Genomic DNA, 21490 nt, shown 5'->3' on the forward strand with positions numbered 1-21490 from the left:
CTGACTACATGCTTAATTCAGCAACGGATGACCAGCACCGACTAAGTGCTAACGAACAAGAAGAACCTTCAAGGCAATACATCTAGTTTTAAGTAAGAAAGAGGGCACCACGCGCATGCGCGGACACCTCAAGAGGGGAGGTCAGACACAGCACTGGACGCAGAAAGAGGGGGGGGGGGAAGTAGGAAGGGAAGGAGCACCGAAGCCCGCCGCGCGGCGCGAAGTTCAAATGACGCGCACCGACCACTTCAAGTTTATTGGACTGGTTAAACATGAAATACATCAGACACTTTTCAATAAACGCGTTATTCAGGACACCACCTTAAATAATATAGTACACTTAAACAAACCTAAGTTGAAGCTCGCTTACGTATATAAAGTAGGAATGGCAATAAAAATATGGCAATTTCCAAAAAAAAAAAAAAGTTTCAAGATTTTCATACATTAAAATTATCTCTGTTTATTAAAATGTTCTGGCTAGTTCACTCACTTGGTAAAGATATTAAAATTCTAAAGGTCTCGGACCTCTGTTTTCAGATTCCAGCAAAATGTCCAAATTTTAGTATTTTTTTAATTTGAATTGTTTTAAATAATATAAAAATTCTATAAATTCCACTGGAATAACATTTCAGCTCCAAAATACCTTAAAGTATAATCACATCAGATTTTAACTAAGCAGGAAATATTTTTAAAAATTTTAAGTGTTACTTTTAGTACATACATAAGCTATTGACTCATCAGCAAGTGTTTTTTTTTTTTTTTTTGCTTTTTTTAACACATAAAAGAAAAATTATAGGCTTTATAACTTTACTGTGGATCCATATCGTTGGATACTGATAACCTACTCGGATGGCTCGGATGAAGTCAGTGTTTCGGCAACACCAAAATCAAACACTAGCTGCTGTAGATGCTGGAAGTGCTCTCTCTTCAGAGTGCCCGCACTCCGGAGTGTGGTGTGGTCTGCTGCTCGCTGCTCTGGGCTTCGGGAAGCCTACGATGTACATGCTGTATTGCACAGACCCGAATACTCGCGTTGGCAAGCCTTCTTTCAACAGCCAAACGCCCGATCGTGCATCTTCGGTTTTTTTTTTTTGTTCATTGTAAATGATAACTAATGGTCAATTAGGTTAGGTTAGCTACATTATAAATACTTTAAAACATTGTGGACGGTTGATTTGGTTAGGATAGCTACATTAAAGATACTGTGAAATTATGTAAACAAAAAAGCGAGCATGAACTTCTGGGAACTTCGGTTTTGGCTCTCTCGTCTGTGAAAATAAGGCTTGCCAACGTGAGTATTCGGGTCTGTGCAATACAGGATGTACATCGTAGGCTTCCCCTGGGCTTCAGTCCGGGCCCTGGGGCGACTCCTAGCCTCCTCGTGTCCACCTCGGACACACTCGGCATGTCTCGCACCACGTCCAGTTGACTCTCTCTGTCAGGAACATTCCCCTCGGCGTATCCCAGCAACCCAGCCCTCTTCTGTAATGTTCCCAGCGTGTTGCCTATAGCCGTCTTGCGCTCACTCGCTCGACGAGTAACCACCTACCAGGGTGCTCTACACACCGAGCACTCTCTGATACAGAGGAGCGAGTGTGGTCGCGGGGCGAGTCCACTACTCGGTCAGCGAGTCACCCAGCTAGTCGCCGGGCAAGTCCCCGGGTCGTGGGTGCAGTCCGCTCCCAAGAAGTGCAGAGATGTCCGCCTCCCACCTCGACCTCTGTGGCCTCGGAGCTCTGTCTTGTCGACTCTAGAGGCTGTCCTCGTACACACTCGCTCGGGACCAACCAACTTCGAAGGCGAGAACCGACCAGAACAATCTCTCATAGTCAGGCTCGGCCACCCCCTTCCATTCCCTGCTGTTTACGTCCGGTCACGTGTGACGGCCAGGAACAAGTCGGGGGTTGATTACCCCTTGAAACAAACTGCAGGCAACTTTACAAGCACAGACGTAAAGCGGTTGGTCCGCCACCAGGGACTAACTAAAGATAGTGGAAAGGGGGACAGCTTCCTATTGTAACAAGAGGCGGGAATTACGACGACATTGTCAAACGACGGAAGGAGAGACTGTATCGGAGTTGAACGACTCGTCGGGAGGGTGTTGCAAGTGACTGTGGGGTGAAACAATGAAACAGGATTGTAACGGTGGAGGAAACAAGAGTGACCAGAGAGAATGCACTGTTCCACAAAAACGTCCGCCACGTCTCCCACTGACAAAATCAAATTCAAAATCAATAGGTTTTTATTAATCACAAATATTTCACTCTTTACCGATTTGGTATTTACAATGAGACATTCCAGTACTCTGTGCTGTTTTGCCTAATCTAATTGACATATATATACAGTTTCTATAAGGAATTATTTTAAACATGATTTGGATAAAAGTAAAATTTTAAAAAACATTTCATATTGTTTTTTGAGCCTTTTTTGGCTCAATGTTTTGGTTTTATTCCTAAAAGTACATTTACACTAAATATTATTTACACATTCATACAAACAACTTGTCTTTAACTGTACATAGATATGATAAATTGCGCTGACGCAGTGTCGGGGTTGCATTGCGCCGAGGTCCGTGTGTGCAGAGCTCGTGGGTTCCTTGGGGCATTCTCAGTGGGGAGATTCACTTCATTGCTGCTCAGCACTGTGTGATTGCCACAGAGATAACCTGAACAACGGACAAAGAAAGGTGACTACCTATAAAAATAGACATAAAACTAGCCAAAATCAGCCATGACATGACGATGCTAACATGCGTGGACAGCGCAGAGAATTCCGTGTTTGTCACTGTATTTTCCAAGGTTGTTTGTCTGTATTCACTGTCACTGTCGCAGCTGTCTCGTCCTTGTCAGTCCGATGTGTTCGCCTGTGCTGCGGTAATGCTCTAATTCCTTCCGCCGAGTTCTCTGTGCTGTCTGAGCATTTAACGTTTTATATCGGCTGGTTTTGTCTTGTTTTAGTGTATTTCTATATCCTTTTTTGACGTGACAACGTTTAATATATCGATGAACGCCGGCTGTACGCACGAAAAAAGAATAACACATTGTCCCGTTACGCACATTGTCCCGTTACGCTCATTGTACGCTTGCGCCCCATCTATCTCTCTTCCACTCGATTGGAACAACCATCGATTTGACTTTTTCGAGGCACATTAAATTTGAAACACTCCCATTCGTTTCCTACTTTTCCTATCATCGTCCTATCCTTAACAGAATAATGCAGGTTGGAAGAAGTTAAATAGCAAACATGTATAAAAGTTATAGTTAAAATAATCTTTTCGTTAAATTGATAAACATATTTGAATTTATGAGTGCAAATAAAAGTACATTTATCAATTAAATTGTAGATTTCATTTCACTCCTTCTTTGTATCCATACAAAATAGTGATAATTCAATAAAAATGATTCAATTTTATTCATAAAAGTATGCAATCATTTCATCAATGTTTTGTTATGACTTTACAGACAACCAATTTTTCTTTGTGCCCGTTCTTGTGGTGTTTTCTATGACACGCAGTGTAACCAGCAATGGTGCAAGTCCGAAATAATGTACCTTCATATGCCAACTTTTACCATAGATGTTGCAACAGACCAGCAGTTTTGTAACTCTGGCTCGGCACTCACGGACATCAGACGCGCTGAAGGCCTGTGGTTATCTCAACTCGCCCGGACTGCTAGTACTCCCTGCGACATGATGTCTCCGGCGCTTCCTGACTGAAGGCAGACCGCATGTGGTCCTAGCATGAAGAAGTGGCGAAATGCCGTGGTAAGGTAAATGGGACTGTCCCGAGAAAACACTCCGACGAAAGAAAACTTCAGTTTCGTTTTCACCTTATAGTATAGCATCGACTCAACAATCGATAGAATCGCTTTTACAACCACTTAGTACGCTCAAGTCGTTAAGTATCCCGCCGTGAAAATTTCAGATCTACGAGTCAGTCGGCATTTAATGATTCATGCACAGGCATAATTTAAACTAACAAATGTTTTGAATCCATCCTATTAGGAAGTTATTTTGCGAATGATTTTTGTTCATGACAACTAGTAAACTATTATTTTTTTTTTTTAAGTTTTTTAATAACACATATTGCTAGTTCGATTACTTTGTACGTTATCATTCGTTCACTGTAATTTGTCTCCCAACTGTCAGTACTTTTTCTTTGTAAACTATGTCAGCCATCTTGAAGACGGTATTTATCGATGGCTAAAGGCCAACCAAGCTTATTGTGAGTCAGGACCCAGCGCAGATAGGCCAAAGAAGGACATCCCGACTGAGCATGGACATTCTCCTCGGCTTTTCAAAGACAATCATCGTTTATGAAGCACCGTCCCGCCGATCTTTCCTCTGTCGTGGCGTTGAGTTGTTACACGCCAGAATACTGACTGGTACTGCATGTTTTAATGCGACTGGTTAGCGATGGAATATCCGAGCTGCTATGCTCAGTGTCATATCTTTGGTAAGACTGCTCTGCATTGTCGGAAGAATCTGTCGTCATTCAAGAGCTAAACTAACTCTGTTATAGAAGAAATAATAAAAGGTCACCCGTAAAAGAAACAGAGGTGTGACAGTACTGACATCAGCGACTCGCTGTCAAAGTGGCCACGTGACAAGGCAGGCTGCAGGCGGTGCTGTGTCTACAGCAGAGAATCCATTGTGCATGCCTCCATTACACATCTTCATTGGCAAATTAACCAGTCATATACTGCAAATCGCTACTTTTCTGTAGGTTTTTAAACCGTTCTCAATAAGTTGTTGGGGCCGTATGGGTGTTTGGCCCCGTGCGCATCATTGTTTAATATTTCCCTTCAGCATTGATCTACTGTAAGAGTTGTTACTTTCACATCAGAAAATAAAAAATTTGTGAATGATTAATGATATCAAAATTTCGGTTTTAACGTTGTGAGGATCTGCCAAAATATTTTTTAAAAAAATATCCCAAAAAAGTGCGTCGGCCGGGAATCGAACCCGGATCAACTGCTTGGAAGGCAACTATGCTGACCATTACACCACCGACGCCGTGGTGATAGTTGATGCTACATTTTTGAAAATATATTCGTATGTTTATTTATGATTTGTTTTATGCCTTTTATTTGAAGTAAAATTGATTTCTGTCATTTTTAATGTTACTACAAGTGTTGTGTCCCTATGATTTTAAATCATATTTACGTGTTATGGCGTATTAGACCTTCGGCCACTGGAACGCATTTCCAACGCTGACATCTGTCATGCGTTCATAGAAGCATTGGGACAGATTGACGCTAATGTTCAACCGTTCCTCGTTGGATAGCGCTTCAGTCGCACCTCCTTTGCCAGGTTATATTCTGCTGCCTCCCTCTAACCGTAACAAAAATTATTTTTAAGTTTCTTACCTTTCACAGTATTTACGTACAGGATATGGATAAGTGTACAAGACGTTTTCCCAAATACATTAGGAAAACATTTACTTCACAAAAAATTAACACATAATATATTAATGGCAGCTTTCAGAATTTTTACAAACACCAAAAAGAAACGCCCACAGATTTTATTCTTCATACTTTCTCAAATCAATGAAAAGTTGCACTAAAATAGAAAATACTTTAGAGAATGAACTGATCTACAATCATGCATGAAAATCCCAATAAAATAAACTAAATGGATTCTGAACAATAAATTTTACAAACATAAAACTAGTCCTGAAATTACTAATACAAATTATATCCCAAAAATTCCTGAAATAATTAAGAATCATTTATAACAGTTTTTCAAAAGCTTCATTACCCAGCTCATATATGCAATTTCAAAATATATATTTTCTTTCGTGTTAGTAACTTTCATATAATATTATTATTTAAAATGTCAAACATAAGTAAATATTACTTAAAATTTATCACAAAAAGAAGCGCCCAACGTGGGGCTCGAACCCACGACCCCGAGATTAAGAGTCTCGTGCTCTACCGACTGAGCTAGCCGGGCAGATATTGAGAGTTGAAGAATTTAATGTTAATATATAACAATTTAGTGATCTTTGTTTTTATTTAAATTAATATTTATTTTTAATATAATGATAGAATTAAAATTTAACAATAAACTATGATTACGTAAGGCCGAATGCTCGAAAGCATACGCCAGCCACTTGTATGTATATGCTACCATTATCAGAGAGCTATTCAGTCGATAGTCTCAAAATTTACAACGATAGCATGATCGATAGTATACCTTCGATTAAAGTATGACAGCGTACCTGGCCATGTAGAGTGTTCCTACGTTTTTTAAGGGGCATCTAGCGCGTGGAGTGTAAAGTGGCATGAAAGCATTGCAGTAAATTGTCTCGTGCTTCACCTGTGCTAATTGCCAAGAGTTTCCCATATTGGTTAAAATTATCACAACTGATCTCGTTCTCGCTCATTGGTATAATTGTTGCCAAAAATATTAACATAGGTAGGTGTAGTTTTAAAATGACATGTTAAATGCATTTGCTGTCTACCGACAAATGCAATTCTGATATTTCACAGATGTTTCAAATTTATATTTTTAATGCCAGTAACAATAAACACTTATGTTTGGCTCTAAACAATTCATGTAGGAATAATCATTCTTTTAAAATTTTATTTCAGTGTTTCTATTTACCCAGTAGTCTGCTAAATCGCATTTCCCAGGAAAAATTATTAAGTGTTCCCATTCACCCACTTATGTGGGTAAATAGGAACACCATATATTTTTACAAAAAACAAGTATCTGGTAAATCTGATAGCTTAAATACCATATTGTAGATGTAAAGTACACCCATGGACCAGGGTCTCAGGAGGTATGAGATTTTCCTCTCACTTTTAGTTTTCAAACTCCAAGAAGGGGAAGATGAAAACTGTTCTTATTCATCCCATTCTACGGTATATACCTATTTAGGACGGTATTCCAAGACGTTTGAGTAAGGTAGCGAATATGCACTGCCTTGTTGGGCAACTGCCGTGCCCTAACTCTCTGGCCATATTACAAAACGTGTCCTAACTGAACCCTGTAAAGTATCAGATCGGCAGCCGATTTAATAAATGAGAACTTGTGCGAGGCTATAAACAGTTGTACTTCGTGGAATCCATCGTAATTTTAGCTTATTTTTTAAAACTATGGAATTATGTGAAATAAAATATTTAATTTTGGTTATACAAGAATAAACGATGAATTTTTGGAGGTATTTATGTTTGCTGTTTTTTTAAGATATTAGAGGGGGGGGGGGGGAATTGTAATCGTAAAAGTTCTGTTAAAGTTCATTAAAAAGGAAAAAAAATATATACAGTTATGGATCAAATCGGCAACATATAAGACACCAAAAATCAGTGCCCTAAAAATAAGGGACTGGCCGTGTCCTATCATGCATTTGGAATATGGTTAGGGTACAGGGATTGCATATTCAACACCTAAACCCTTATTTTTGTCTTGGAATACAGCCCTTAGTAATCACACGTTGCCGTTTATCAACATCTAAAACAAGGTGAAATGGAATAGTTTACATTATGTTGGCTCTATCTAGTTATGCTTAAATCTATTAATTTAAATTAATTAATCACATAAGAAATATAAATTATTTTTAAATAATTATTCTGACAAAATAAAACTGTAAACAGCCGGACTGTTTACAATTCACCCTCGCCATATTTGTACGCCCAAAATATTGTGAAAATGGTGTTTGACCACATTTGATGATGGTTAGTAAGAATTATTTAGAATCAAAAAATAAAATAAAAGTAAATATAACTGGTTCCATGCTGAAAACACTACACTTCAGCCACTGTGTTAAAAGTTTAACCAATATGTCACAAAAATTAGCTGAAGGGAAAAAAATGTTTCATGTAGTTAGCATCACCATTGGATCGATTGCCGTCTGGGTACAATCGATCAAGTTCCTTTGGTTTAAATATATTAAATTAATTCTGAGCTTTATGTATTAGACAACAGTTTTTATTTAGGCAGTTTTAAAATGGTGCTATTTAGATCATAGCCATGGTCTCACTTAAACCATTGTTACACATATTTTGCACGGGAAGAGACCCCTAGGCATGTATTCCAAGACACATTAATAAGGGTTTGGCATTGAAAATGCTACACATGTGCCCTAATATATATTCCTAGTACATGATACGACATGGTCAGTCACTCATTTTTAAGCAACTGATTTTGGTATCCTACCCGTTACCATTCTGTTGCTCAAATTACATGCATGAGCAGAGCTCACTTTTTCGTTGATTTTGTCTAGATTTGTGAACATCTGTCGCCAATAACTTGTATATAATCATTTTTGTGATCATCAGTGAACATATCAAGAGTGTTTGTATGCCAAATATTAACTTTATGATAGCGAAACTATGCTAGAATACATTTTATACACTTTAATGGTCATAAAATTAATAATCGCAACTTTAAAAATACTTGAAAATTAAAATTAAACCATTTAATTTGCGAGATAGTGCTAATATCTGTAAGAAATTTGGCATGGTGAATTTATAAATAGTTGCCAAACATTCACTACAATGCATTGAAATACGTTTTAGGCCTTGGGTTTATTAAAACAGTTTATTTTTCATTATGTAACAGGAATTGGGTTTGGACATGTTCTGGAAAATAGTCTGCAAGTTATGGTACTGTTGTGTCCCAACAATGTTTTCCTTAATCGCTGCCTTAACCGAATCTTAGAAAAACTGCCCAAAAACATTACAATAGGCCATTTGTGATCATAGTTAACGGCGATAGTAGCACTTTACTTTCACAATACATAATATTCTGCGCTGTGAGGGGTTGTGTTTGTTTAGGGGCTTGGTGCAACATGGAATCGATCGTTACTCCTTTTAAGGTCTCTGCGCCTACTTTCACTTCGTAGGGTTGCTGGCCGAGGCCACTGGAATAAGGGACTTGTCAAAACTGTGAGGGATCATTTACATTACAGTTTTAGGGATGTAATTGAAACAAACAGTATTTGTAAAATTGGAAATTCTTAATCATGCTCAATTAGTAAATTTTAAAGAAATATCTGTGTACCCCTCTAAGGCCCGTCTAAAATTGCACTGTCCCTAATTGTGTCTTATGGGCACTGATCACTAATTGGTTCACTTGGCCCACTGAATTATAGGTGGTGTAGGCTATAGTACGAATACACTGGTCAACACAAGATTTTTGTTCCAATATGTGACCTTTGGTAGCATAGAAGAAGAGAAACACTCGTGATATTGCTGGGTGCGGTGCCCATTTCAAATAACGTAAACAGAAAAGAATGAATGGTGGGACAGGAATTGACAAAGGCAGAAATCTGATTAGTGTTGTCCGTTTGCGACTTGTGATTTTCAAAGGCAAAACATACAAATTAATTTTTGGCAGTGTGATTTGAATTCATTTATTAGCATTTAGTGTTGTCTTACCGAATAACTGAGTATTTTAGAACTCCCACAACTCTCATAAGTTAAATTAATATTTGAAACTTACCTGCATACTTATTTACATCGCGAGTATAGACAGGGTAGTTTTTCACCTGACAATGTGACATCATTCATATTATAATGATGTGGACAGCTCACAGGTTCGGACTGTTGAAGACATGCCATTTTTTGAACAGAATTATCACATGGGAAATTCCACCAGTTTCAGTCCTGTGTTTGAGACTGTCGCCCCTTTCTGCTTCAATACGTAACAAAGCACAATGCATTTATAACATTGGTGTGCTGATGTCGAAAAGTAGATTGTCAAGTTGACATAAAATATTGGTTGATATCAAATTGCATCTCTAAAATTCTTATAGAATGATAAGTTTTATTCATTCAATTTTAATATTTACACCTGCAATTGGGCTTTCATCTGTTGGCAAGGGGCTTCCCCCTATACTCTACCTCCACCACAGCTCTTTAGTCACAAAAACCTTGGCTTTCTTAATATGCATGATGATAATTTGTGTGCTTAGTATTGAAACAGTTTCACATTTTTCAGGAAAATTTATGAATTCAGTTAATTTTGCAACTTGAAAAAAAAGTTTTGAAAAAGCACCATACCACTTACAAAAATTGTTTATTCAGTCATGAACCATCATAAGATCTCTAAATTACTCCTAGTTTATCTGCATCAATGATATCTAAAACATCACACTTTATACAACAAAGCAAGTTTTACTCCCGACCCTGCCCCTAGCCAACTCTACAGCAAGACTCGTACTTAAACGTCAGTAGTCAAGCGGCCTGGAGCCCGCTATTAGAGTTAAGATACAGCCATCGCCTGCCTTTCCTCGCATTCCTGTATGATAATTTTCAAAAAGCTCTTGCCTTTCTGTTTTCTTATCAAGATGCTTGCAGGATGGGTTGCCTTGCAGACACCTCAAGAGTCACACTGAGTTGCTAACAGTTTTGTATACACCGTATTGGTGCTTGTCCCACACTGGGACTGACAATCAACCTGTGCCCTGGCTTGTGAACGGTGTAGTAAGAGGCAGTGATTTTTCACATAGACTCTCTCAAGTACCAAAATAAATGAAGGCACAGTAGCAATAACTGTGTTGCATGATAGTTCTCATGATGACTGTTTGCATATGAATTAAAGCTTTCCAACTATCAGTTTTGCCAGACTGCCAATGGCTTGTTCAAACAGCAGCGGCACCTCGGGTGGATATCTGCCGTCCGGAACAGAAAAACAATCTTGTGTGGCCACAACAACTTACTGATATGAAGCGTGCAATCTGCATGTTTCTGTAAGAATCACTGGCCCTGTTTCTAGTTCTGACAACAAGTCTGCAGTGAAGTGTCAGGCACAAAGCCGTCCTTGGAGCCGCCGCTGAACTTTCGGGGCGGTCGCTTCGAGCTCCCCTACTATCTTTGACAGATTTGGGCAATGGGAGTGCATGACTTGATGTAAGCTTTTCGACATACGCCATTGCTAAGCACAAGTATGTCTGTAGAAGAAAACTACAAAAAACCCCAAAAGACAAAACACAAATTAAGCAAAAAATTGCTGTTGTCAACAGGATATAAACCCCACATAATATTCCATAACAGGAATATGGTCAAAAAACAAAGAAAAATGGACTAACAGATTGAAAAAACCCTGACAAATGATGACAGCACAAAAAAAATATTGAACCCAATAAATTCAGCACAACAGTTGAAACGAGACAAAAACACGACAATACGAAAAGACGAAACAAACACAATAGTTTTCCAAAACAGAAACAAGCGACGTTTCGGGAACTGCTATCTGCTCCCGTCCTCAGGCAGAGACGCACATGGAACGGAAACACAGGCGCGACTGAGCTCCCCTGCCGGGACGTCGGGTGACTGTGAGAGCAGTCAGGTCAGGGACTGGGTGACTTCCCTTCCTGTGGTTTCGTCCCTCACTATCGTGCTGACGTGCATCTGACACAATAGCAGCACTCTCCGTTGCTCTAGATTATGGTGGATTATAAAAAAAGTCCCAACCTCCTAATCAAACATTCAGCCCACTTACAAGGAAACCCACATCATTTGTTTTAGCTGACACATTATAAAATACAAATAGCTACCATTTAATCCTTATTTAATTCTCTTCACTCACAAAAAAAAAACTGTCTACAGAGGAATTACTTCGTAAGGTTTCAGTTTCTTTTGATTACGAGAAAAAAGTTATAATAGAGATGACGTAGAGTGATGCACCTTGTACAACGAGTGTGAAGGAAAAATTGAATTTAATTACCAACATTCAAATTAAAATTAATAATTATTTGTTAATTGATGTATGATGGAGTATATAACATAAAATTTCACATTTTTAATAATACTCGGATTAAAACATGTTAAAATGTCAGACATTTAGCAAAAATACAAAAAAAAAAAAAAAAATTCATCTAATATCTTACATATAATTAACAACAAAACTTTGTATACATTTTTTTTTATGATTCCAAATATTATTTTGTTTAGTAAAACCATTTGCTTTTTTTTTAGTGCAACTGTGTTTTATAAAAATTATTTCTGTGGTTTGAGCACCAATTTAGCCCAGATTTGAACATGAATAAAAACAGGGTATGGAGCACTTGAAGGAATTCCAACATTTTTTTTTTTTGGAGTATTTCGCACTGGTTGAATATTGTAAGTACACAAACTTCATCGGCTCGCACTAGGCGTCACAGCGGCGGTGCCATCAGGCACGGAGGGGCGCTACCACATGGCGCGCTGCACGCCCGACAGCTTGTTGTAGTCGGCGAGGTGGCGCCACACGATGCGGCTGAGCCTCCAGCGGTGCACCAGCCCTCTGGCGCGCGACGTCACCGCGCACCGCTTGTGCGTGCGCGTCAGGTGCGCGTTGAGTGGCATCGCGGCGATGTCCTGGGACGCCAGCTCCTGCAACCCACCGCCGGCCCGCCTCTGCTCTCGCTGCTTGCGACACCTCCAGGACGAACAGCAGTTGCAAGAGTTGTTTGTCATCAAGTTTAAATCCTTTCTCTCTCTCTGTGCGTGTGCATGTATAAAATGAAAAAAGAATATATTTATAATCATAAAAAAAATGATACAAATCTTATTTTTTTATGATTCCAAATATATTATTTTTTTAGTAAAACTATTTACTTTATTTTAGTGCAACTGTGTTTTATATAAAAAAGTTTTGTTGTTTGGGCACCAATTTAGCCCAGATTTTAATATGAATAAAAATAGTTTATGGAGCCATTCTTTCACTTGAAGGTATTTCAATATAAAAAAATTCATTATAAATTAATTCATTCATGTATATCAGCACTGCGTGTGAAGCAGCTCACCCAGCCAGTGACGTGACTGCCACCCAACTGGCGCTGACAAGCTGGGACATGGTACACAGACACTTCCTTGATACCTATGAAATTCTACTGAAAGAAAAATACGTGGTGCAACCCATACACACCGGGTAAACACACTAGATATTTTTTCTTAATCATTCTGTATTAATCAATGTTCATTACTGCATATAATTAGGAAATGAACCATGTATCAATGTCCAATTACATGTCCCACCAAAGTCCGGCAATGACTTCTCAATGCTTGACCTGATAACCGTGTAGTCAAGCAAAACTTGTGAGTTGGCCTCAAACATTAATGCCAAATAAAATTTTTTCTTCTCCCACTATTCAACTGCAACTCTATAATCGAAGCCGTACACCCTTTTTAATATGTTCAAGTTTAAAATTAAATTTCTAATTTTTTAAAAAATTTAAATGGAAATAAAAAATCAACCATGTTTGTAACAATTCATTAAATTAAATAAAAATATAAAACAAATAAAAATATTTAAATTTCTACGGTTTTAATACAAAAAATCTTTGATTTAAAACATATCCAATAATCCATTAGTGCATTGGTTGGAAGACGATTAAAAAATATTGATTGGAAAAATTCATAAATTTGTAATATATTTAAATGCAGGAGCTAATGTTTAAGCACAGCCGTGCCATGTTTCGTTGCGGCCCTAAAGGAGACTCTGGTTCACACTCGCACAAGAACCTGAAGCCATGGCACCCGGCCGGGCTGTCCACGAGAAGTGAAGGTCGCTCACCCGTATCTCGTACGGCAGAACGTCGTTCTTACGCAACGAGTTGACGCGCAGTTTCTCGACGGCGTACTGCTTCACCGTCCGGCGGCGCTTCAAGTCTCGTATCATCTTCCAGTCGGCATACTTGGTGCGCACCGGCTGTACCTGCGAGGGGCAGAGCACAGCGTCCACGCCCCCTGTCAGAGCCCCAACTAGCCTCGCTCGCTTCAACACCTCCAGCATTACGCTTCACTCACCACGTGAACCTGGGAAGTTTCGTCGGTGGACCCTATGATCGACTTTTCTTTTGGCGGAACCCCAACTGCTTTAAAGAGTTATTTGACAATAATTGTGCCTGCTTTACATGACAATCGACCTGACTCACGGAACCCCTGACCCCAGAGTTCCGGAACACCTTATGGAAACCGCTGCTCTACGTTAATATGGTACATGCGCTGGAATGGGCGTTTTGGATTGGAAAGATTCACAAGTTTGGTTCACAAAAGATATCATTGTTAAAAAAATTAAATACTTGTACGGAAAAAATATTGGTATTATGTTCTATAGTTAAATAATAAAATGTGGTATCACAAAATATAATAAACCGGGCAGAATTATAGTGTATAATACAATACCGTAGGAAATGTATATTCTGTATTATGTTCTATAATTGAATAGGTAGGACTGAAATATAGAACAAGATACCATGGGAAATATTACTTCAGTAACGTGTCCTATACTAGAATAGGTAGATCTGAAGTATAGAACACGATACCGTGTGAAGTATTACTTCGGTATCGTGTCCTATACTAAAATACTTAGGGCTTTAGTAGAGAAAACGATATCCCCAAGTTAATTTGATAGAGAAACATGGTTTGTGCAAAACAATCATGTGAATGTTCCCCGCCCAAAACACCCATACTTCCGAGCTTGTTCTGTAAGAATGTAGGGGTGGTAATGTCAGAGCCAACATGTTGGTGATGTCATCAATATTATCATGGTATCAGGATCTCGAAACTCCCTTTTTTTTCTTTATCACTCTGCCTACGCAGGGTCGCAACTAGAGGGGGGCATACGGGGCTTGTGCCCCGGGCGCCACATTTTTGAGAAGGAAGGGGGGGGGGGGGAGCGACTGGCAGAGTAATTTCTACTATAGATATTTACTTGAATATCGTATTATATGAACACAAAAAAAAATGTCGGAGCAGATGAATTGAGTTATTTGTATTAAAAGATACCTACATGTATATTGTCAAATATTTAAAAAACTGTACTATCCAACTTGTGATGTATTAAAAACGAAATGACTACAAATAAATCTATTTATTTACCATATATAAGTTGAATTAAAATTATTTGAAACAGTAGATATAATATGTGGTGACGATAAGAGGTGTTTTAGTTTTGTTGGTTTGGAAAAAAAAAGGGGGGGGAATAAGGGGTGGGGTGGGGGCAAGATTATTTCTTGCCCCGGGTAGAAACTAGTCTAGTTACGTCCCTGTGCCTACGATCTTCTCTCTCCCTAGCAGACAGAATGCTCTCCTCTCCTTCTTCACTGCCTTTACCTGTTCACACTATTCCCCATCTCTTGCCCCTTACACACAAGCTGCCTGCATCACTCCCCTTCGATTTGTCAACCTCAAAGTAAAACGTACAAAATTTCCGACAACTGAACTGTTTGCAATTGAAATGGTAAATTACCTGTAAATTAAACACCTGAAGATTTTGGACGACATAACCGCTCCACCTAAATAACAAAGACGCCATTATTATTGTCACTTGTTTGTTATGTGCCCGTTTAGTAAACCCTTGAAATATTCAGCAACCTCGCGCTAGCATCGAATATGTGAAATATTAAGTTTTATCACACATAAAAACCAACATACGATGTTCTATGTTAATAATTACATTAAGACTGAAAATAAATGAAATGTTAAAATTATTATTTTGTTCTTTGTCGGCACATAACAGTTGAAGGCCGAATAAACAGTTGAAGCGAAAAAAACATCGTAAGAGTACTCGCTCCTTGTTTACATTGTTGCCTGGAAACTTAAATCCTTGTTAGCATTTTAGAACTGTGTTGTTATTTAGTGGATGTTCACAAGCATTTACTGAAATATATATTGTGTAATATTTAATGACAGTGGCCGAGCTATGTTCAGTGCCGTAATATAAAGATAAGCTTATCGGTCGTGCCTCCCGCGCTTTAACGTTCACGTGGTAAGTTGCATGCTTCGCGGAGGAAGTGCTTGTGAAGCTGGTATCGCGATGTCCGGCGGCAAGGCGTACGGCCTGGTGGTGCCGAAGAAAGGGGCGCTGCAGCCGCGCCACTCGGTGTTCGGGGACGACAGCTCGGACGAGGCGGGGGCCCGGGACGGGGCGGAGCGCCGCGCCCCCGTGCGCAAGGCCAAGCTGGACCCCGAGCTGGACGGCGAGCTGTTGAGCTACGACGACTACCACGACACGCTGGAGCGCGAGCGGGCCGAGCGCGCCCAGGCGCGGCGCGAGGGGGCGCAGGCCCGCTACATCCCGCTGCTGCTGCAGCAGGCGGAGCGGCGCCGGAAGGAGGCGGAGCGCCGCACCGAGCGCCTGGTGCAGAAGGAGCGCGAGGCGGAGGGCGAGCAGTTCCGCGACAAGGAGACCTTCGTGACCGCCTCGTACCGCCGCAAGGTGGAGGAGTTCGCCACGATGGATGCCGACGAGCGGCGGCGGGACCGGCTGGAGGAGCTGGGGGACGTGACCAAGCAGCGGGACTTGGGTGCCTTCTACGGAGCCCTCTACAAGCAGACTGTGGGGGTGGGGGACGCCGCCCCCTCGGAGCCCGAGCCGGGTGACCAGGATCCCGCGGCCGCGGCCGATTCGCTCGCCAAAAAGTCGCGGCACTACCGCAAGAGAAAGAGCTCGTCGAGCGATGAGCACGGCAACGACGACCTCGGCGAGGGTAAAGCCGTTCCCGCACGGGCGGTGAGGGAGAGGGACGTATCGGAGGGGAGGCGGAGAAGCAACGAACACGGCCGGTCTTCCTCTGGACGAAAGAAGCCACGTGACGCAGACGAGCAGAAGGTAGAGGAAGGCGTGGGGAACTCTCTGGACGTGAACCGCGCGTACGGAGGAGGCAAACCAAATGCACGGGAGAAAAACGTGGAGTCGGGCTCCGAGGAGGGTGAAATCAGGGAGGAGGGTGAGAAGAGAATCGCAGACGGTGCTGAAGGTGTGGCTAAGGTGGAAGCGCCGGGTACTGAGAGCACGGAACTGGCGGAGGACGTTGTTGCAAAGCCGGTGGAGAAAGTCAACATCTGGGAGAAGCACACGGTAGGGGAGGTGTTGGAGGCGGCGGTGCAGCGGTATTGGCAGCGCAAAGCCGCCCGAGAAGCTGGGAGGGCAGCAGCCAAGTAGGGCTGCCACTGTGGCGATCAATCAGAGACTCGCACCTTCAGGCGTTATTCTATAGTTACTCCATAGTGACGATTTTCATTTAAAAACTTTACCGTGTTTCCTTCCCAAGGTTAATTGATAGTTAATTCTTCATTATGCCTACAGCATAGTTGCTCTTTCAGCACCACGTTGATTTTTTTAAAAATAAATTCAACATCAAACTCAGGGTTGCCAAAGTTTAAACTTCTGAATACTTTACGGAAATGACTAGAACGGGGTGCATGTATCTCATGTGGTTTGAATTCAGAGGTAAATATAATAGCTTTTAGCATAAGAAAATTAATGAAAACAGTTATTTGGAAAATTTTGCAATATTAAATTTACTTTTCTAATTTACATAGTATACAGGAAATCAATAAGTATGTATCGAAAATTGGAAATAACATCTTATTTGTTAAGTATTTTTAGATACAGGGGCAAGAGAGACAAGTCAATGGTACAAATAAATTTTGTAACACTGACTAACTTTTAAGAAATTCCTTGCGTTAATAATAATGAGTTAAGGTCAATCCCATTTCCATACTAATAACATCTCAGGTATTATTTGTACATAATTAAATGTTTTTCAAGATGCGTATTATGTTGAAAAGTAACAGATAGTTCCATTTTCTTCATTCCGCACATATCCTTGTATGTTAATTTACCTAAGGCAGTGCTGCAATCAAAATAAACATTACATTAGCAATAAGAAAACCAGTAAGAGTAGCCAAAACCATAATAAAAGCAATTTGGTACAATTGACATAACCAAATTTTAAGTGTTGATTCTGACTATAAAAAAATGTATCATTTCCCAACAAGAACTTTCACATTTAAATGAATACTTTTTTTTATTATTATTTACCAAACTGTTCTTAAGTGTATTTTCTCATAGCCTATGTTTTAAATTTTTGATTTAATAAAAAACAAGTTCTTGTATCAATAAAGTTTCACAAGGCAAATAACCCAGTTCTCGGGTGCTTCAAAGTGAATGTCACATTTTTTAATGACATTTGGCTTCGAGGAAACATTAGGATTGGCTACACACAGAATCGTGCATATGAAAGTTGAAAGTTAGCCAACTTATAAAGCTACATACTATGTCTTGGCAACAGTTATTGTTAAGCGTTATTGTATAACCGTGTAAAACAAAGTTTTCATCTCTGTTATTTCCACTGTAGCACTTCCTTAAGTTTAATTTAAAGTGTTTTGAAAGATGTGTACGTATGTTCTGCTTGTCTCGTAGTTGTTGCATTGTGAATACATTTATGTGCAGTTTCTCAACCTTCAACATTGTAAGCCAAGAGTGCATTAAGAGGGCCTGTGTGTTTTAAGAGTAAGTACACCAGCTGACAAACATGCATTTATTGTGCCAAATGTACATTTCAATTTTTTTTGTATAACATTTAAACATAAAACTTCTGTATATCAGTAAAAACACATGGTTTGCATATAATATGTATCACACTAATCATATTTTAAAAATCTAAGTAAATTGTAAAATTACAATGGTAACAAATTAGGTTTTTTTTCTTTTCAATTCTTGATATTTATTAACCTGCTACCAGCTGTGCAGTGAATTAGTTGGTTAGAAATATCCACATGTAAAAAAAGTGGTAAAATGGCACAAAGGTGTGCTGAACACCACATTAAAAATTACATTTTAATATTTAGTAATAATATGGCCAATATTCGTAAAACCGTATAAATAGTTGCAAGTCAAATAATTGTCCTTTTTATTTGTTATTGAGATAACTTTGTGATCAAGATGCCCGTAAGTACCATGGCTTTTTGCGAGGCTTATCATTGGTCAACGTGCCAATTGCTGTGTAATATTTGGGCCAATGAAACAACTGCAAGGCTTCTGTATCTAGGGCATGTATTAATGGAAGGGACTGGAGAAACGTGCATTTTAAATCACCTCTAGGATTGACCTTAGAGTCCTGTGCGTGCTGTGGCATATGTCTGCTGTCCGTTGGCTGCTGTCTGGAGAGCTGTCTTTCCTCGATCAGGGTCGGCAGACCGCGGCTGTCTGCTCCACAACTCACTGCATTGCCGCAGTGCCGCCCACCGCACTCGCCCACGGGCTCTTCGTATTTTAATAATTAATTAATTAAAACCATTTAGGTTTTCTGGTTTTATCAGTACATCTTTACTAGTGAATACAATTTTTATTTTACATATACGTGTTTTAAGAAGCCTTTATTTTTAAGACTTAATGTTGAATTTGTGAATAAAATATTTTACTTTTATCTTCTTTTTTTATTACCTTAAAATTCCATATAGAAACAGAGCTCTCAATTGTCTACAAAAAATTTGAAAATCTGTTTACTTAATATTTAGCTCGTCTCACTCGAAAGTCTGCCCGACTCCTGTCCTAAGTGGTCGTGATTCCTTCTCTTATGTTTTCTGCCACCAGTTGCGTCCCTCGCGCTCGGGTGTTTCCGTGCCACCTGGTGGCAGCACTGTGCTGCTGGTGTTTATCTTTACCGTTGGATTTCATTTCAGTACAGCCTACAGTGTTTACAGTTTTACAACGGGTTACATTTCACATCTATATTTCCGTAATGATGTTGTGGAGAAGATTTATGCTTATCGTTTTTTAAAAACTATTGTACTATAATACATATTGATTTTTTTGTTGGTATTTCCATTGAAACTACATTGACGTTCGATAATCCGGCAAAGTCACTAACCTGGCATAGCAGTGGTCCAGGACTTGTCGAATTACAGACCTTTCACTGTGTTGGGTTCCCACAACTGTCAAAACAGGGCCAAATGTTTTTGGAAGGCACTGTATTTTCACTGACCTTGATATTGTGTGATGGTAGTTATGAGACAACTACTTTTATCACATTCATTTTTTTAATACCTTTTATCTTGGTTTTGTTTTTACATTTGGTGTTATTTTTCTCATAGTTAAGTTATTAGTATAAGCACCATTTTCTGCTGACATCCATGTACATTTTGTTTTTTTAATAAATTTTTATATAATTCAGTATCTACATAATTCTTTAAATTTGGAATTAACAGAAAGGGTCAGTTTTTTTAATAACATGGAATATGCAGATATTATGTAGTAAATGGTTACGAATAGTTTTTTTTGGATATTGCAAGGATGTGCTATATCTATATGCTATATGTTGCTTGATGTAATTTAATATCTTTTTATTATAAGTTCAGAAATGTTGGCCAGATTTATAAACTACGCAAGATCACAAGTACGCAAGAAACGCAAAAAGAAAAGAGTTCAATGACTGGCGTTTCAAATACTGTTCATAAACTATGCAACCATTTGCCAAATTTCAACTTCATGAGGTTTGACTTGTGTTTTTGCCTGTCGTTATTAAAGTGAACAGGTCCAAAAACTTTGCATACAAACAAACAATGTTGTCTTTAGTATTTACAGCACATTTTTACTTGTTTAAACTTTCACTAAGTTAAAAGAAAATAACACTTTTAAATTCAATTATTGATAATTTCATAATTTTTCAGTAATAAAAATGATATATCAAAAGATGCCAGGAGAGGAAATTTGTTTTCAAATGTTTTGCAGCCTCAATTTGTACGGTTGGACATCCTGTGACTTTCGTGCTTCATAAACGACCCGGATTATTCTGCGTTGGTTACGTGTTGCGAAGATGGTGTCCCATGCGTAGTTTATAAACCCAGCCTAAGGGTTCATTGTGTCAGTGAGGCCGAAAAACCCATCTATTGTTATAGTAGCCACAGTGGCTGTTTTTTTTTATGATTGACTTTCATCTTATGTGTGCTGTGAGAAAACTGTTAACAAATTTTGTGACATAAAAAGCTTGTTAAAGGGAAGTTTTTGTCGGTTATTTTGAGGGAACGTAAAAATGATAATTGTACAAATTGTAATATGTTACCATGTTTTGTTTTAAAATAAGAAAAAACTCTTCTTTAATTGTGTTTCTTATTTGTAGTAGATTAATAAATAGGAAACTTCTCTATCCTGAAACTTAACATTAACCTCATGTTCAATTCTTTAAACAGTAACATGCTTGATAACATTGATTAAATATGATTTTATTACAAATTTATTCTGAAGTTATCTTGGAAGTTGTCTTCTAAATATGTAAAACATACAGAATGTCACCAAAGTCAGTTTCTCTTTGCTATGCAACCAAGCAAGGGATCAGAAATATGACTTTGAGACGTGCTGATATGATTCTAGCTAAATAAGTAGAGATTGTGGATAAATACATATGGTTATATAAATTATAAAATTGAAGTAGCCGCAGGTACTTCACAAAGACGAGAGATTTGATATTCATAAAATGGAAATAGTTAAATCTGTGGAAAGCCAAAAAAATATTAAGTGCTGCAGTTTACTCACCAGGTTTATAAACTACACAAGAACACGAGTAAGCAAGAAACGCAAAAAGAAAAGAGTTCAACAATGTTTTCAAATACTGTTCACAAACTACGCAACCATCAGCCAAATTTCAACTTCATGATCTTCGACTTGCGTTTCTGCCGGTCGTATTAGGAATGGTGTGTGTTAAAAAACTTTAATATATAGGTGCAGAGGCTATGTGCATAGTTTAAATCAAATTATTGACAATATCATCATTTTT

At 39.0% G+C, this 21490-nt stretch overlaps 2 protein-coding genes and 2 non-coding genes across 4 annotated transcripts; 1 reads left to right on the forward strand and 3 right to left on the reverse strand.

Annotated features, from left to right (window-relative positions):
* Positions 1–4941: 4941 nt before the first annotated feature.
* Positions 4942–5013, reverse strand: Trnag-ucc (transfer RNA glycine (anticodon UCC)). Its single transcript has one exon. It is a non-coding gene; the product is annotated as a tRNA-Gly (tRNA).
* Positions 5014–5879: 866 nt separating this feature from the next.
* Positions 5880–5952, reverse strand: Trnak-cuu (transfer RNA lysine (anticodon CUU)). Its single transcript has one exon. It is a non-coding gene; the product is annotated as a tRNA-Lys (tRNA).
* A 5867-nt stretch (positions 5953–11819) lies between these two features.
* Positions 11820–15471, reverse strand: LOC134532152 (small ribosomal subunit protein uS14m). The gene is made up of 3 exons (XM_063368512.1): positions 15181–15471; positions 13504–13644; positions 11820–12320 (listed from the first exon to the last, which is right to left on the reverse strand). The coding sequence occupies exons 1-3, from the start codon at positions 15244–15246 to the stop codon at positions 12138–12140; spliced, it is 390 nt and encodes a 129-aa protein (XP_063224582.1). The 5' UTR covers positions 15247–15471; the 3' UTR covers positions 11820–12137.
* Positions 15321–20817, forward strand: LOC134532151 (nuclear speckle splicing regulatory protein 1). The gene has a single exon (XM_063368511.1). It carries the CDS (start codon positions 15709–15711, stop codon positions 16873–16875), a length of 1167 nt encoding a protein of 388 aa, XP_063224581.1. The 5' UTR covers positions 15321–15708; the 3' UTR covers positions 16876–20817.
* The last annotated feature ends 673 nt before the right edge of the window (positions 20818–21490 follow it).

The sequence above is a fragment of the Bacillus rossius genome, chromosome 5, assembly GCF_032445375.1.
Source record: "Bacillus rossius redtenbacheri isolate Brsri chromosome 5, Brsri_v3, whole genome shotgun sequence".
In the NCBI taxonomy this organism is placed as follows: Eukaryota; Metazoa; Arthropoda; class Insecta; order Phasmatodea; family Bacillidae; genus Bacillus; species Bacillus rossius.